Source organism: Catharus ustulatus, chromosome 2 (assembly GCF_009819885.2).
Source record: "Catharus ustulatus isolate bCatUst1 chromosome 2, bCatUst1.pri.v2, whole genome shotgun sequence".
NCBI lineage: Eukaryota > Metazoa > Chordata > Aves > Passeriformes > Turdidae > Catharus > Catharus ustulatus.
The window spans coordinates 102388273-102407047 of record NC_046222.1 but is presented as its reverse complement, the minus strand read 5'-3'; the positions used below and the strand labels follow the sequence as shown (position 1 = coordinate 102407047).

Here is an 18775-nt window from a genome sequence, read left to right as displayed (position 1 = left end):
CTCGAGCAGAGAGGTTGGACCATATGAAGTCCAGAGGTCCCTTTCAGCTTCAACCAATCTAAAAACTGCGATCTTTATTTAAAACCAAATATATTTTTCTTTCCATAGATTTAAAATAAGAGTATGCCCTTTTCACTTTCATTATATGAAATATCAAAAAGGATGGAAAAAACCCAAAACAATTATGTTAAGAGTTTAAATAATGATGCTGAATCACTTGAAAAGTTAGGCAATGAATAGAGACTTAGCATTTCTGTTTTTAATACAGTTCTGTTTAAAGGAAGAAAGTTAAAAGAAATACACTTTATTTGACCAAATGAAACAAAAGTAAATACTTTAAAGACTACTGAAATAGTTATTATTTAATATTTTTTGTAAAGTATCTGTGAAATGCAACTCACTGAGTGACATGGTGTGAGGCTACAATATAAAGTTCAAACAATGGCAGAACTAATCTGTTTTTGTTAGAAGCCATCAAAACGGAAATTTATAAGCAGTGAGGTAATGAGCTACATAAGGGCACAAGAAATTCAGATCTGGTATATTCAAGATCATATTAATTTGAGATCAGAATTCATGAAAGCATATGTATCGGAAAAACAAAGTTTTTAGGATAGTGCAGTAATTAAGCAATCTGAGTTTATTAATTAAGAAAACAGAAGTTTCAATAGATGAGCTTGACAAAGAAAATGGATATATTAGAATTTCACCAGTGAAAATTGAAGCTGGGACAGAGCAATCATAGCAATTACACTGACAAGTTATTCTCTTGTCAGCTTCATTGTCTTTTGGAATATGGATTTTCAGTACTTTAAAATATTAGTATAATATTAGTGCAACTTTCTCTGAGATTTTTGAAATTTAAATATTACCACAGTCTGCTATGAAGATAAGTTTAAAGAAGGAGATAGAGAGTTATCAAAACTTGTATTGACTTATTTAAAAACAAATTGGAACTAATTTGGTACAGAGTGTTTTTTCTGTGAAAATAATATCTTATGGGGAACTAAATTAATTCCTTAGCAGAAGAATTTTTCCCTGTAACTGTTTATGGTCATGAAAAAATTGAACAGCTCAGTTTCTTTTTTATTTGAAATATGAAATATGTAATCATTATTGCCAGAATGCAGCAACAACACTCAACAGTTTGTATTATTTGCAGTTTAGCTCCCATGTCTAGATATACAACCCAGCTTGGTGCAAGACTTTAGGAAAGATAATACTGAAATTCAGGGCCAGAGAAATAATGAACCAGGACTCCTGGATGGATATCTTCAATACCTATAGTAGACTATATTAAATTAAAAGAAAAAAAGTGGTTAGCACCTTGTCAAGGTGATAGCTGCATAATCATTTTGAAGGGTGGACTTCAAGGAGCAGCATCTGTCTAAAGGCAGAAAGGAGATTTGATTTGCTTGTTCTGAGAATCAACAAGAATACTGCTAAAAAAACATTAAAAAAAAACTTTCCCACCATTTAAAAATAATTATATACAGCTGCAAGCAAGACCTTTAGATGATGGATCTTTGTCTCTCATGCCAAAGAAGGCATTATGGAAGGAATTATTTTGAAGAATAAAGTGTAAGTCAGATCACACAGGAATTACTGACATATCTCCAATATGAGGTAGAATAATCTTCTCCTCTATCAAAGGGATTTAATTGTCTGCCCTGACCTCCATCTGTTCTATTAATTGACTGCATTAGTTTTTGGTAGATATTTTTGGTTAGCATTATGTTTTATTAGTGAGATTTCTTAAGATAATATAATAGAAGTACACAGGAAGCTGTAACTCCTGCCATGTGACAAGGTATATTTTTTCTCAATCCTGACCTAAATCAGTTGACCGAGGGCAGGAAAAAATAGATCAGTCTTTCCTAGTCAACCTGGCAACTGCACATTCTGTTTTGTTTTGTTTTGTTGTGGTTTTTTTCTGCAATACCATCCCATAAAGATCTGATGAAATGAAAAAAAAAAAAAAAGGAAAAAAACCCAACCCAAAACCAAATAAGTAAAGAAAATCAGAAATCCTTTAAAAACAAATGAAATAAGTTCCTTCTACATATTAAAAACAATTTTACATTGATTGATTTGATGGGCATATTGCTTTTCCTATACATGAAAGGAAGCTAAAAATAATTGACCAGGGAGAAAAAAAGTCACAGGAAATAATTATGATTTAGAGAAAAGAATGTGCTAACAGTGTGCACTCTGAGAAAGATTTGAGAATTAGAAAAGAACTGAGAAGGCTATGTGCAAAAGAGGAAAAGTATAGAAGGTACTTTTATAAGAGCATAGAAAGTACTTTTATAAGAGAATATTTTCAAGTAGGGAAGAACAAGAGTAAGATGGGTCTTGAAAAGCGAACAAGGCATAATGTTTTGACGTGGAATCATGTTGTTAAAAAATATTTCTCCTCATATTTTAAAATGCCCATATAGTTTTGCAGTCTTGTGAAAGCAGGTAGAGTGTGCTGAATTATATGATCACCAGTAAGATTCATTGCAATATATTTTAAAATAACTTGAAAATGGCTATGGGAATAACAATATTAATAGCAAAAATAATTAAAACAGCCCCAGAAAATGAAATTAATTGAACGGTAGGTGAGAAAATATCTGAATTTCTGTCTTAACTCTGTATATTGAATTACAGTAAATTCACGAATACAAGCCGCACTGAGTATAAGCCGCATCTCTGGGTGTTGGCAAATATTTTGGTTTTTGTCCATAGATAAGCCGCACACGAATATAAGCCGCTCTGTCGTTCGCAGCGAGGACCCGTGTGCAATTAGTAACAGAACCGCGGCAGGGCGGGGTTTACTGGCTGAGCTAAGGCTGTGCAGGCTCGGCCCGCTAGGGGCCGCTGATGGGGCCAGGTGGCCCAGCCCGGTGCTGCCGCTCGGGGCCACCCGCCACTGCCACTGGGCTTGGTCACCCCGGGTCGGGGCTGCCCCGCGGTGGCAGGCAGGGACGGAGCTTCCCCCGCTCCTACGGCAGCGGCGGCGGGCGGGGACGGAGCTTTCCCGCCCCCGTGGCGCCGGCGGCGGGCGCGGACAAAGCACCCCGCCTCCTCCCCGAGCCGCGGTAATGGCGGCGCGTGCTTCCCGCCCCCCCCCGAGCCGCGGCAATGGCCGCGCCCCTACCCCGTCAGCTCCTGGAGCCGCGGCAATGGCGGCACCCCCCCCCCACGTCGGCTCCCCGGGCTGCGGCAATGGCGGCGCCCCCCCCCCGTCGGCTCCCCGGGCCGCGGAAATGGTGGCGCGGCCCCCCCTGCGTCCTCCCGGAGCCGCGGCAATGGCGGCGCCCCCCCCCGTCGGCTCCCCGAGCCGCGGCAATGGCGGCGCCCCCCCCCCCCTCCTCCCCTGGGCTGCGGCAGAGGAGGGAAGAAGAGAGCTCTCCCGCCTCTCTCCCCACCCCCCGTGCTGCCTGCAGGGAGCCAGGGCGACACGGTAACACTGTAACAATTGCGAAATGCCGGCTTTTACTGGCCGGTGCTTGACTCGGCACTCTGGCTGGCACGTCTGGGGTTGTAAATGTCAGAAAATTATTAATATATTAGCCGCACCCGACTATTAGCCGCACTTCCGGGTTTCCACCAAAATTTTTGTCAAATTGCTGCGGCTTGTATTCGTGAAATTACTGTACCTACTTATGCATCTACATTATCCTTGATAAACTATCAGCACAATTAATGATAGATCAGACAAAAAAAAAAAAAATCTTGTCGAGAAACTCATAGTAGAATTATTTTAGTCATGAGGACTTTGTTAATGTATGGAACAAACAGGAAAGTTACAAGGTTCTTAACTGTGTCTATAAAGATAGTTCTGTATATATTGGTAAGAGGTGAAGGAAAAAATCATCTTGCTACAGCTCAGGACAGTTAACTGTCTAATCTAGGCTAATCACTTGGGCTTTTTCAACGTAATCTTCAGGATGTTTTCATAGTGGTTGACTTCAACTGATATTTAATGTCAAATACCTATATTACAGTAGGAAGAACTACTGCCTGAAGTGTATGCTTCTGGTATAGACAGAATATCTGAATTTTTCTTATACAGTTTGAGGAAAAAACATGAGCTTTAGTATTTGTTTCCAAGGTAGAGAAGGTACCTATTCATAGTGCTAGGCAAAGATGGAAGCATTCCAATAATTGGAGTGAAAGGATGAACAGGAGAAGAAATGGTAACTTCCATGGTTTTTCTTGATTTCCATTTCCTACTCGTATACAACTCTACACATTACAAAGCAAATATATTACATTAGATTTCTGAAAACGCTTTTATGCAGTGAAATATAATTAACTACATGCGTCTTTGAAGTTTTCCATGTAGTAGAATGGTAGGGATTGTCATGCAGATAATTTTGAGATTTTTTTTTCCTAAGAGAAAAGCATCACATATTATTCTGAGATTTCTCCTGGAATTGTTGAAAGACTATGAAAGATGGTTTTATTTTTATCATTTGGGAATGTGAGATTTGAAATGGAGGACCTTTTTAACTGCACAGAAATCTACCTGCAAAAGATTTGATATCTTTTCCAAGCTTAGGTAAGCTGTTTTTTTTTAGCATGTTCATCAGTGGTAAGGAAACATGTCTCTGGTTCTGTCCATGAGGTTGTATCTTAGTCATTAAAATGGTCCTGTTCTCTGTCCCTAAGGCCATATAACATAGCAGCAGAATTTGCATCTCTACAGGGAAAATCTTACTTGAAAAAACAAAAAAAAAGAGCTGTCTGTTGAGGAACACCTCTAGCCTATCCCCCTCCCCGTTTATTCCTGTGCATGGTCTGGGAGGTATGAATACTGGGGCAGGAGAGTCCTGGACACAGAGTCCATGTTCTAGTCCTATCTAGTTTGCTGCTAAGACCCTGAATTCCAGGGCTTACTGCATTGACCTGAAAACAGCTTAAGATATGGGTCCATAGTGAGACTTTTGCATAGTGATACTATGCTTAGCTTTTAGGGGTCCACAGTGCATAACATAATTCACAGCTCCCAGTACTTATGTCAGGTAGAAAGTTAAGAATTTCATCCTTCATTATTGAAATGAATAATGTTCAATTATGTCATTGACAAGACAGTAAGCAGAGTGTATGCTACGGACTCTCTTTTAGGCAAACTTTTAAACTGTATTTGCTGGGAGGAGGAGAAGGCAACACGCAGTTCAAGAATGGTTTCATTAACGTTGTTTAAAAATCATAGAATAATATACTATTTTTGGTTGGAAAAGCCTTGTAAGATTCAACTGCCACACCCACCACTAAACCGTGTCCCTAAGTGCCACATCCACACGCCTTTCAAATGTCTCTAGGGATGTTGATTCCATCACTTCTGTGGGCAGCCTGTTCCAGTGTTTAGCAACCCTCTCAGTGAAAAAAAAAAAAAAAATCCTAATATTTAATCTAAACCTCCCCCGCTCCAACTTGAGGCCATTTCCACTTGTCTTATTGCTTGTCATTGGAAAAAAAGACAGGAAGAGAAGATGGAGGACACTCTTCCTTATGCTGGTGAAGTTGTCCACTTTCAAACAAATAAAGAAAACCTAAACGGAAGATTTACTTGATGAAATTTGATGATGTAAAAGCATAGTAAAGATAATCTCCAGTCACAATTTTTATTTATGAAAAACTCTCCTGCAAACTGCATAGCGCTTTCTTGAAAGTGAGAATATCTGTTAGAAAATTTGTGCTTTATGGGAATACAATGTTAGAGTTTTCTCATAGTCCAAGGGTAAGAATCTCAGAGTGAAGTCAGAAGTCAGTCTTAGAAGTTCGGGGAAAATGCTTCACAGAGTCCTCATAGCTATCCCAGCCTTATTTGAAAGCTAATGTTTGGAACTTGAAAGAGGGAGCAGTGGGTTTAGATTTCTTCAGGTTAATAAGGGTAGCCACTCAACTTCCCCATTTCCAGAATGAATGTATAATTGTGGCATTATCATATGAATGAAGGCAGTATCACCACCTGGTAACTGAACCAGGTAATGCAATGAAAATGCCCTGCCTGCGTCTCCTGTGTAATTAAGTTCTAAGAATTTGTATAATAAAGCAGCAACTTTTTGGCCATATAATATGTCAATGGTGTGTGTGTGTGTGTGTATGTGTGTTAGCATGTGTTCACATACCCAGCTGGTTTAAATTGCTTTTCCCACCCTGTTTCTGGTTATTGTAACATTTTTAACGTCTCCTCTTCTGAGACTAGAATGCCTAGAGGGAGATATCAAATTCTAATCATTAAATAGCCTCAAGAGATCAAATTGCATATCAATCAGTCCCTTAGACAGTTTCTCAGTTGGCTCAGACAAGACTTGTAGTTTCTTTCATCTTTGACAAGGGCACACACTTCAGTTCAATGGTGAAGACAAGAAAGAGAGGACTGAGACCTGTGAGTTTCTTTTGTATAATATTTAGACAAAACCTGCTAGACCACCTTAAGAATTTTTCTTTTCAATCATTTGACCTTTCTTACTGGAGAGGAGTTAAGACTCATTCTTACAATGCTTTTTTTTTTTTTTTTTAAAGTCTTGCAGTGGTAGTGGGTAATGAACTTTGATTTTTTGAGGGTTTATTCAACTTATGAGGGCCTACTCAGTGAGACTAATGTATAAAATACTGATTTTTATGTGCATGTATTTTTTTTTTTCAAATCCATAAATTAGAGGTTGGCTTCAAGGGTAAGAGATTTTACTCTGCAGGAGCTTTTGCCTTTAAGAAACTCGGAGCTGAGCACTCAGTTTCAAATCATAATCTTTTTATTTTTGTAGTAACACATCTGAATTTAAGCAAAGAGAAGTGCATAAAAGAAATGAAGAGAGACCCAGAGTGTGTTGCATTTCTTTTGGTTGTACAAAGTTGCATCGGAAGTAAAAGCTGGAAATGATGCCATCAGTTGTGTTAGACTGTACTGATGCTATTTTTTGTACATTTCCCTAGCATATGTACTAGAAATGTAGCATTTTCTTAAGACTTCACAGCTGCAATTAAACCACAATTGAATAGCTGCAGTGTTCATTCAGTCATGAGAAACTTAAATTCGGATCACAATTTGAGCTGAATGGAACACACCTGTAATTTTGGGATTATTCCTTGTTTTAGGCTTATGTTAGTAAGGAGTTTATGCCATGTTTTCCTTCCCTAATATTGAAATCTTATGTTTATTTGCAATCTTCATCAATTTATCCTCAAAAGCAGCAAGTATCCTGAAAATGGTCTAACCAGAAATTCTTCGATGCTTGCATGTAATAGCAGTTGAAATTACTGTTCAAAAAGTCAGTGAGATGAGTGCAAATATCTTAACTGAGCATTCCCAGTTAGTATTGGGTCCTTCTGTCCATAGAGTTTTTTAATAATTTTAAATAGAGAAAAAATAAGGGAAACCATATCTGTGATTGTTCAACAACAACCTCTTATAATTAAATTGAAACAGCTGATTTTTTGAAAATACTGAGGTGAATTTCTTTGGTTTTTTCCCTGAAAGGAGTAATGATCATGTTTTCTTTCCCTCCACTTGCTTTTCAAATTGTTTTCATTTTTGAGAGAATTGCAATTTTCAAAAACATTGTAGGACCACACATCTTTTTCTTATAATCACATTGTTCTTTTTGATAGTGTATGAGATTCAGAAATTCAGAATAAGACTGGTAGCTCCAGGCAAGAAGCAATGATATGAAAGAAATGTGTGCCCATTTTCTGAAAAGTAGATGGTGATTGTAGTTTCTAACCTGAGGGAGCTACTGACACTGTCCAAGCCTATCTCAGCCTATTTCTCTCACTTGGAGAAATTCATAGAAGCATAAATGCAGCATGTTCCTTAAAAAAAACCACAGTCCGTTTAATTTAATGTTTGTATGTAATTTGTATTACTTTTCAGGTTTTATTTCCATATGATTTTTTTTTAATCTATCTTTGTCTTCAGTGACTTCTAATCATGCTACTAAGACCAAATTCAAGAATAGAGATGTTTGTATAGCTGGCTTTGCTTTTTACTTTAAGCAAGGGTACATCATGATTCTTAAATTTGTATCACTTTCTTCCTCGGTTAAACCATAATCTTGAAATTGTTGGCTGTGAATTAACAAGTTATAGTTCCCGCTTAAATAATTCTATGATTCTGTGAGACATTATTCAGATTCTCATCCCTAGTGAAGTTTATAATTCTAAGTTCATATCAGGACCCACAGTACAGGGCATGATGTTTGTTGTAAGTTCTCATCAGGCTGAACAAAGTCCCTGTGTCAGGGGACTCTTCTGCTTTATTGGACAGTTGTGTTCTTAACTGTGGCAACCAGTTAAAGAGGAAGAAAGAGAGGAGGAAGTGAGAGAGGGCGCAATCTGTATGCCTCTTATGTAAATTAGGCTCCTTGCATGTTTTTTCACTCCTGCACAGCCAGCCCTTCCCCAGAAAATGAGCTGGGTGAAGGGGACTGAGCACAAGTCTCAAGGCAGAGCAGGGAGTTGGCTCTGGACAGCACTGCCCCACCCCTCCTCTGATCACCTTTCCTGCAAATAAAAAAAAATAAAAAGCAATTAAACAAATTGCTTTTGTTTAAAAAATTATCAATCAAACACACACAGAGACACAAGCCAAAACAACAAAGAAATCCCAAAAAACAAACCATATATATCCACTTTACTTAATAACTTTCAAAATTACTTATTTCAAGGCAACAAAGTGAATGGAAAGAAGAAAAAAACACAGTTCATGTTCTTGGTAAATTAAGTATTTTGTGAAATCCCCATATTCTATGAAATGCATTAAATACTTAGCAAAATGTCAGTATGAGGAGAATCTGACATTTTATTGATTACATCATTTGTCAGTTTTTTTCTAATGACTAGCTGGTTGAGCTTACATTTCATCTATTCGAGCTGACTGTATGCTTTCAGAGTGAATGTCTAATGAAAGGGATGTGAGTCTCTAACCCTGACTCTCTATGGCCTATGTACGTGCCCAAAAAACCCCTTGGGAATATGAGCAGAAGGGAGGGCCAGAGAAAAAAGTGGTCAGTGACTGAAAGCTGAGGTGTACTGTTCTGCACTAGTTGTTTTAGATAAAGCCTGAGAAACCATAGGATATCTGCTAAGTCTTCAGTTTCCCATGTTCATATAATTTATATTTCTGTTTCATTTTCTTGTAACTGTTCATGACATGGACAAGAGGATCAAAAAAAAAACCCAAAAAACAAAACCAACCTTTAAATCACTAGTTTTCTATTCTACACTGGAGCAAAGAGAACTTCTAAGCCATGCCTTCTATTTCCCTAGCAGCTATAGAATAAGTGTAAAGCTACTGACAATCTTCTCAGGTTGAAAAAGTGGTAACTGAAGATCCTGGAAACCATCAGTTTAGCCCTGAAGGCCTGATTCATAGACTGTTTAAGCATCTCTAAGAGTGTCCTGGGGCACAGATTTATAAATAAGAACAAGTGGTATTTCCAGACACAAATCCATATTAACTTCAATCTGCATTTTGTTCAAAGGCCATAAATGTCTCATTAGCCTCAAATTACACTCCTCTGCCAATAATGAAATCATGTATGAATGTATGTGATTTCAGATCTCCCCTGACTTCTCTTTGTGTGGTGTGCTGCCAGAAGTTGTCATTTTAAACTGAAAATTCTGACTTTGATTGATTGGTTTTGATTGTTTGAATGAGTGATACCTCCAGCTAGGACTTTTTTGCAAGCAACTTTGTATGCATTTTTCTAATATTTCAATTGGTAAAAAAAAAAAAAAAATGGAAAAAGTAAAACACTATTAGTGATAATAAACAAAGGCATGACAAGTACGTCTTCCTGAGTCCTGTAGACTCAGTATGTAAAGGAATATTAAATAGCTGACTGTATACATATAATTGAACATCAAACTTGTTTTGATGTATCTAATGGTCTTTCTAGAATGTTTACAGTTTTCTGTTTAAGATTAATCCCTAATTGAAATATCTCTATTTACTTCTTCCAACATTTTCAATGATGCATTTAACATCATAGCATAGTCGTCAAAGTTCATGAATTCATAGGTAACATGCCTTCTTCCTTACTTCTCAATGTATTGAAAATTACTTTGTGTGTCTTTGTTTATGTATGAGCATGTATACATTCCACATGTGAAACTAAACTTAGGAAAATGGTAATTTATAATGTCAATGAACTGTGTGATAATTTGTGCCTAATTGGGCAGGAATCCCACCCTAAACAAGATATTTTTGCTTTTCTTGCCTGTCTGGGTTCTTTGCTCCAGTGTAATACCAAAACCAGTTGTCCTCAGGATGCACAGCTCACAGAGTATGCAGAAGTATGAAGAGCTGAGTGAAGCCCCCTTTATCCAGGAGGAAATGGTTAGTGACCTGCTACTTATTGACCTGTAGCAAATTAGACACACACAAGTTTATGGGCTCAGATGGGATGCGCCTGAGGAAGGTGATCAAAGAGTTTGTCAAGGCACTTTAAACCTCTTACCAGCAGTCCTGGTTAGCTGGAGAAGGTCAGGTTGATGAAAAATTAGCAAATGTAGTGCCCATCCACAAGAGGGGTCAGAAGGATGACCCAGGGAGCTACAGGCCTGTCAGCCTGACCTCAATACTGGGGAAGGTCATGGAGCAGATCATTCTGAGTGCCATCACATGCTATGTGGAGAACAGCCAGCAAATCAGGCCCAGATGATACTCACAAATGGGTTTACAAAAGGCAGATCCTGTTTGACTAACCTGATCTCTTTCTGTTATAAAGCAATCTGGCTGGTGGATGAGGTGAAGGCTGTGGATTTTGTTTATATTTCAGTTGAGCATTAGATAGTGTCTCCCACATCATTCTCTTGGCGAAACTGGCTGTTCATGGCTTGGATGGGTGCAGTCTTCACCGGTGAAAAACTGGCAGGGTAGTCAGGCCCAGAGAGTGATGTTGAATGGACTTAAATCCAGTCAGCAGCTGGTCACCAGTGGTGTTCCCTAGGGCTCAGTACTGGGGCCAGTCTACTATTATTTAATGTCTCATTGGTGATTTACATGAGGGCATTGCGTGCACCCTGGAATGCAGGAAGGTTCTGCAAAAGGAACTTGGCAGGCTGGATTGACTGAGGCCAGTTCTATGAGGATCGATAAGGTCAAGGGTCAGGTCCTGCAGCTGGGTTGCAAAAATCCCATGCAATGCTCCAGGCCTGGGGAACAGTGTCTGGAGAGCTACTCAGCTGAAGGGGACTTGGGGGTGCTGTTTGAAAGCTGGCTGGATATGAGCCAGCGTGTGCCCAGGTGGCCAAGAAAGCCATACCATTTAGTATGTCACATTTTTTTACAATTTCATATTATCTCTGCTGTATCAGCTGAGGATTTCCTTCATGTTGTCGTTTTTGATTCTCTCCCTGCTGTTAATGTATTCTCTCTTATTTTATTTGTCATTTCCATTTTTTTTTCTTGTTTTCTTTCCTCTTTTTTTTCACTTGCTGTTTCCCCAGAAAATTTCTTTTCTCTATCCATCTTTCATCATTTGTATCACTGTGTTTCATTCCACATTGTAAATTTTCTTAGTGCTGTATTCCTTCTTTCCTAGAATGTCATTACAAACTTCTGCAGTGTGGGTGTCAAGGGAATAAGATCTGTTGCTCCTCCCTTAAGCATGGATTAAATCCTCACTTGGATATAACTGGAAAATCTGATTTGTGCTGCATGATCAGCAAAGTGTGTCAAAGTCAAGATGGGACAGAGCAAGAGGAATACTACTAAAAGTCAGTCACCTGGTGTTGATTTCCATTGTTAAAGATGGTAGCAAAAATCAGAAGAGAAAGTGACACTTGAGAAATTTTGAGTGACCCATAGCTGGCTGACCACTCTGAGTGCCAGGGACAGCTGAAGTGGGGCTGACCAAGGGGGAGGATGGCCCAGGAGCTGTGAGCACTGCAGAGCGGCCTGGAACAGGGGCAGGACTCTGCCACCACCCAATAATCATCAGGCCAGGAAGGGTGGGGAGTCAGGTCTAAAGTCTGGGGACCCAGTGAGTCCGAGATCCAGGCTGGGCATGGGGTTGGACAGAGGGCTTCCTGCAGCATAACTCAGGGACTGATGGCCCTGGTGGTGCCCTTGGGGACATGAAAATTACAGCTGGTAATGATTTGTCCTTCAGAAATTGTGCTCAAATTGCACATCTTAGAGAAAATGTCAGTAGAAATTTTGGTCCATCACAAGTAATATATCTGGTATTTTTCTGGCCTCTGGTATTCTGGTGTTTCAACAGTTTTGTGGCAAGAGTGCTAAAATGAAGTAATTGAAGAATTCCAGGAGTTTTGAGAGAATAAAATATCTTTCAAATTATTTTCTGTGTCTGAGCCCTGACTGAAAAAAGGACCTACTGGTCCACTTATATATAATTTTGATATAGAGATTTGTGTTCATCATACTAAATACAAGGTATCAGTGTCAAGGAATTTTTTACCTGTGAAATTTTTTACCTATGGAATTGTTACCTGTGCTTGTGAGTTGAGTAATGGGTAAAAAGGAAGCCCTTAATTTCTTTTGGCAGGTAGAAGAATATTGATGTGTGGTTTTTTGTACAATTGTAATGGTCAGCATATACATGTGAGTGACTTGTATTCCATTAAAATTTTATAGAATTATTGTATGAATTGCCTTCTATTTAAAAATAAAATGGGAGAATGCAAGCAGGTAATGTTACATAATTGTAACACAATGTAGGCCAAAGCTGACTTAAAAGATTGTATATTTTTTTTTCTTTTAGTTTTCCATTGTTCTATTTGTCAGACATAGAAAAAATATATGAAAACCAAAAATTTGTATCTCATTTTGACTCCTCTCACACTTGATTTAAACTAATTATTTATTGCATTCGTTGGAATTTCTGCATTAGATGGAGGTGAATTGGGTTGTTATACAGAAAAGAAGTCATGCCTATGAAAAATACTCTATAGTCATCATCTCATAGCAAAAAAAGATTACCCAATACAGGAAACAAAAGTAATGAATGGTTCCTGTGGGAGTGCAAATAGGCTTAAAAAGAAAATTCTGTTTATTTAGGGCAGAAAATGTCCTCAAGCTGGCACTTAAATGTGATACTCTTCCTGAAATCAGAAGTATTTGTGGTTTGGTTTGGAAGCATACAGAGAAGCAGAAACGTTTGTTTTGTGGTATAACCTCTGAGAAGCTTACGGCTTCAGGTTTAGATCTCTAAACTTACATATCTTTGGAAACACATAGCTAACTATGATGTCTAAAGTTCATAAAACATTTGTGGGCCTTGGCATAGAAGTCGTGTGTGAATATAATTTTTGGTTTATTGACTTATTTTTTATTTTAGTTTATCTCAACATAAATATGTCTGTTGATTTGAATTGCTTGTTTTCTCTTGGCCGCAGGCTGACTGAGTGGGCTGGACTTCACTGGAAGGAGCCATTTCACTGGGGCAGTGGAATAACTGTGGATCTCTCACCACTCGTTGGAAAGTGCTGTGCATTGCCAGGATTAATTCAACACTAAAGTCTGGGATGGGCCTTAGGGGCAAACACTCCCTTGTTTCTTCTGACATTGGGATTTGTCTACAGCCAGTCAGCTGAGGCACCTACCACACATCAGCTTTTGTTTTTTTGTTGCCTGAACGAAGATACATTTTCCCTCAGTTCATCTCCTTTTGACTACTTTTCTGTTAGTTTTCATTTTCCTTGACTGATTAATTTCTCTTGGCTTTGGAAAAAAGAGCCCTGCTGATGTTGATTTAAATAATGTCGACACCAATGGGACTCCTATGGCTGCCTTTGATCTTCACACCAGTGTGTGTCATGTTGAATTCTAACTTCCTCCTGTGGATAACTGCTCTGGCTATAAGATTTACCCTCATCGATGGCCAAGCACAATATCCAGTTGTTACTACGAATTATGGCAAAATACGTGGTTTAAGAACACCTTTGCCTAATGAGATCCTTGGTCCAGTAGAGCAGTACTTGGGTGTTCCTTATGCTTCTCCTCCGACTGGAGAAAGGCGATTTCAGCCCCCGGAGCCACCATCGTCTTGGACGGGTGTCCGCAACGCCACACAGTTTGCTGCTGTCTGCCCACAATACCTGGATGAGAGGTCACTGCTCAACGACATGCTGCCAGTCTGGTTTACAGCCAATCTGGATACTGTGGTGACATATGTTCAAGATCAAAATGAAGACTGTCTGTATTTGAATATCTATGTGCCCACAGAGGATGGTAAGTACCCTGAGACCCGCACTGCACTGTGCTCTCCAGTTCTACATATGAGGAGTATCCAGGTCTTCAAAGCATCTTACTGAGTATCATCCATGTTTTATCTGTGGAAATGGATAATGCCTCTGAACATGCATTGTTAGCAAAATGTTGTAGATTGAATATGCTTGCATGGATTCTCTCTTACATTTCAGTGCAACACCAACCTGCAATCCAATTGCCAGTGGTGGCCAGGGTATGTCAACCAGTCTTAAATTTATGTCTTAAATACAGCTGAGAATCATTCAAAGAGAGGAAAGGGGAAATAATTATTAGCCTGAAATAATATAGTTATTTTTCCATGCATAAATGGTACAAATATACTGTTATATACTATTTTTAAAGGAGAATTTACCTTTTTTTTTCTTTATTTGATAATAAAATTTCTGAGCCTACTGTTAACTTTTCTTGATTTTAATAGATAATTGAAAATTTTTATAGTAATTCAGTCAGCCAGGGCCTTTTTTTTGGATTTTGGTCTGTGAAACTTTTCAGTCCAGCTTATTTTTTTTCATTCACAAAATTTAAAATGAAGTCAAGATGGTTTATTATGCAGATTTGAACAGGTGGCTTTGAACTTTCATTTGTTTTGTGCAATATTTTCTCAACAGGGCTACTTTAAACCTACTTTTTATAGACAAAAAGGATTAACACAATTGGTAATACAGAACTCTTTGAACATTTACATTATCTCAATCTTAAAAATTGTAGCTGTATGCCATGGTGAATGTATCTTTGGTTGTTATGAATAGCATTGCTTCCTACAGGTAAGAAAACCTGTTTTTTTAATCAGGCCCGAAACGAGCTAAGTCTATTATATCACAAGGAAATAAAAATGCTACTAGCACTTATATTTAATATTCCACTAAAAACTGGTACCTTCTGCTAATTAGAATGCAGTTACGGATGCATAGCATGACAGATTTATCCCAGATATGCAAATCCCTTCACTTTTTGCTGAGGGTTTGATTTACACAACCAAGGCATTGTTATTTCTCAGTAACTATTCTCTAAATATGCAAATTTTCTACTTTGATTATAATCCTTTTGCCTTGATTGGCTTCTTTACTCAGAATTTCCAAGCTGTCAGCCAGCAATAAACATACCACCTTCTTTTCCTGTTCTCATCAGCTGAAGCAAAAAACTTGAAAGCTAAAAATAAAGGGGTAAGGTTGGGAATACTGGGAGCTTTGCAAACGTCTATACTAGCAAGCTGCTTAAAGGAAAAGTGCCATGAAAGGAAAGCTGTGTTTATGGGGGCTCTGTGTGCATGGGGGTGTGTGCATGTGTGTGTGTGTGTGCCCCTATGTATAGACAAAGGAGCAGGTCTTTGCAATTCAGTTCTTTCCCTCTTCCAGTCTCATTGGACTCCCTACTCCTTGGATAATGACATAGATAATTTTTTTCCTGAGTTTTTTTAATGTTCTGGATTTTATCCTTCATCTTTTAATTAGTCACTGGGGTAAGCTTGCCCTGAGAAAGCATTCTGGGTTAGATTTTATTTGTTCTCACTGAAGAAACATCAGCTCTGCTAACTCAGTCTTATTTTAAAATCCAGTTTTAATAAATAATACATTCCTCCAATCTAATAATAAGAAGTTTCTTTTATTAATTAGGGAATAGAGGAAATCAGGCATGGAAAAATATATGTTAATGTCTAGGAAAAGAATATTTGATATCAAATGAAAAGTAATAAAATATTGTGGGCCGAATGACTAGCAACCTATAACACATCTTGCTATAATAACTTATGGCATTTGCTGTTAGATTTAAAGTAGGAAGGACTGATAAATTTAATTTTACATTCTGTAGACCTTTTTGTCCACTTTTGCAAAAAGTGTGGTATGCTTTTCCTGGTTTTAGATTTTCTTTACTCTAAATAGCATGTAAATGATATCTATTTGCTTTTATATCTCCTGTTGAAAATATAAACACATTGCATAAAAATATGATGAGTTAGTGATGAGCTGAAGGTAAGGTTGCTCCTATACAATATGACAAGCATTTTTAAAAGATTCCATTGGGAAACAAGAAGCTTAAGAATGAATAAATTAAATGCTCAATGTTTTAATTATATGCTGTATATCTTATAACTAATAAATAAATCTCAGTGGCTTTTTTGGTAAGAAATATATGTGATCTTCTGACCATAAAGATGGTAAAGGGGAGCTGACCTATAAATCACTTGTTCTTAGGTAGTGTGTCTCCAAATCACTCTAAACAGTCTTAAATAGTAGTCCATACAATCTGATTAAAGATTTTATGCTTCATTATATGAGTCCTAGTTGGCAAAAATAATCTACGTTGTTATGGAAACAGACCATGAAATTAGTTTTTGAAGCAACATTTCAAAGTGAGTGATTTTGAGTTAAATTCCCATTTTCAATTCTTTCTTCAGTACAGATGGATTTAAAAGAGCTTTGAAATTGCTTTCTAGAAGAAAATGTGGCTGAAATCATCCAAACCTAATAAATGCCATGATTATGAAACTTACTCCAAATCATTATTTGCACTTTTTTTTTTTTTAATTTTGGTGAAAAGAATAGGACAACAACTAATGAATTAACTGCAGTCATTTGCAGTGCTTATTTCAAATCAATTCTAGTAAACAAATAATCAAAATAAAACTCAGGTTTGGGTATTTTTTTCATTGTTTTGTTTTGTTGCAGTTTTTTTTCAATATATAGCATGACCTGTTTCTTATTATTTTTGTGGTTTGGCCAAAGGGAAGCAAATTTTAATCAAGTACTTTCAATAAAGGGCTGTCGAATAAATGCTCATATCCCTCCATCTCATTTCAGAATTACTTCACTGGAATCCTTCCGTGATAAACTAATGGAAATAAGAGTAGAACACAGTCATTTTAACTAGGTAGATTAGTTATAATGAAATTACTTGAAATGTTACTACTTTTGTCTGAAGAAGTACCATGAAATTAAATAGTATATAAATCTATAGTTCCTTAAAATAGTTTGAGCTTCTAGGTTAAGAAGTTAAAATAACCTGTTAGACAGTCTGTGTCTGTATTAATCCTAGCCTTTCTTTAGACACACAAGATTCTGAATTTCGAATGTCAGATAGCAGGAGAATCCTGTAGTATTTCCCATGTTAAAATGTCCTTTCAAAGAAAAAAAAACTATCTTCCCTTTTAGAGGCTGTCTTTTTTCATTGTAGGTGAAAATATTATTTATCATAGAAGTCATTACACATACCTATCAGAATATTACTGCAATTCTGTCTATGTAGATCTTTATTCTTTCACTGTTTTTTACTGGACAAGTGTTTTTTTGGTGTCCCTTTTCCTTACAGTAATGCTTCTATTTCAGAGTATCTAAGGTAGCTTTAGAATTTCACAGTTTGTTTTCTTTTGCCTTTGGAAAGGAAAAAAATTGCAACCACTGTGATCCATTACAATTTTTTATTTTTTGGTGATAAATATAAATAATAATGCAGTTATTTTAAAGACACACAATAAAAGCAATAAAGATAAAATCTAAGAAAATTATTTTATATGTCTATCCTGTAATAATAAATTGCTCATAACTGAAGCAAATAAAATATTTTATAATGAAACTATCATTTTATCCAGTTGCTTTCTAAGCATTTGGTTTGATCTTCAGTGTTATTTGTGTGGGTGTATATTGTCTAGGCTGCTTTTTCAGTTACTATGAACTGTAATTTTCCACAAGAATACTTGAATGTCAGTTTTGAGGAGGTCATCTAGGGAAATGATATTGAGGACAGTGTGTTTATTATAACTTCAGTCTGAATATGGGTTTATCTACAGTGAAAATGCTAGATTGAAGAGGACACAGACTGTTAATCGGCTGTGCTTAATCCCTGGCCTTTATCATTTGAATCTGTGGATTCTGAAGGAGATTGCTAGCTCCTATCATAACTGGGGAAAAAAGTATAACAAGAAAAAATCAGAAAAGACCCTTCATTTTTATTTCTTTCATTATAAACTTCAACATTTTATTAATAGCAAAACAAGATTTTAAAAAGCAAATAAACAGAGCAAAACAAAAAAGAGCAAAACCCAACAAGAACAAGTCTTTTTATGCTTATCTAAAACCTGCTATGTTCAGAACAAAAGAGAAAATTATAAAGATTACTTTTTGTTGTCTTTGCTTGATCAGTAGTAAGCATATATACTTTTTACTTATTTTGGCATATGGAAAGAGTGCACATTTAACACGAGGATGGAGCTCCTTATCCACTATGGATCGGTTACAGATTAACTAATGAAGTATTTCCCATCTTCAGAGGTTTGCTCTTGTTTATTGTTTGCTTTTGTTTCATTTACTTCAGAATAAATACAGCTGAAGTGACAATAAAAGGTGAGAGACCATGACACTTATTAAGGCTGGATGGATAGGTGATTATTTTTAGATCATGGAAACTGAGACTTGCTCAGGATTAGTGGTATATTTAACTGTGGACTACCAGGAAGAAAAATGTCTTGTGCAAAAGCAAAGAGATAAGTAGTGTTCCTTCTCTGGGAGGTGATTGATGAAATATACCTGCAGCTCTTGGTTCTGTGTC

The 18775-nt window shown here is 37.2% G+C and overlaps 1 protein-coding gene across 2 annotated transcripts in view; it reads left to right on the top strand.

The window, feature by feature from the left end:
* Nucleotides 1-18775, top strand: part of NLGN4X (neuroligin 4 X-linked) — a 164845-nt gene that overhangs the window by 37011 nt on the left and 109059 nt on the right. For both annotated transcript variants that reach the window (XM_033086732.1, XM_033086727.1), the window contains exon 3: nucleotides 13360-14194. In XM_033086732.1, coding sequence (XP_032942623.1) covers nucleotides 13723-14194 — 472 coding nt within the window. In that variant the 5' untranslated portion in view covers nucleotides 13360-13722. The remainder of the gene's footprint in view (nucleotides 1-13359; nucleotides 14195-18775) is intronic.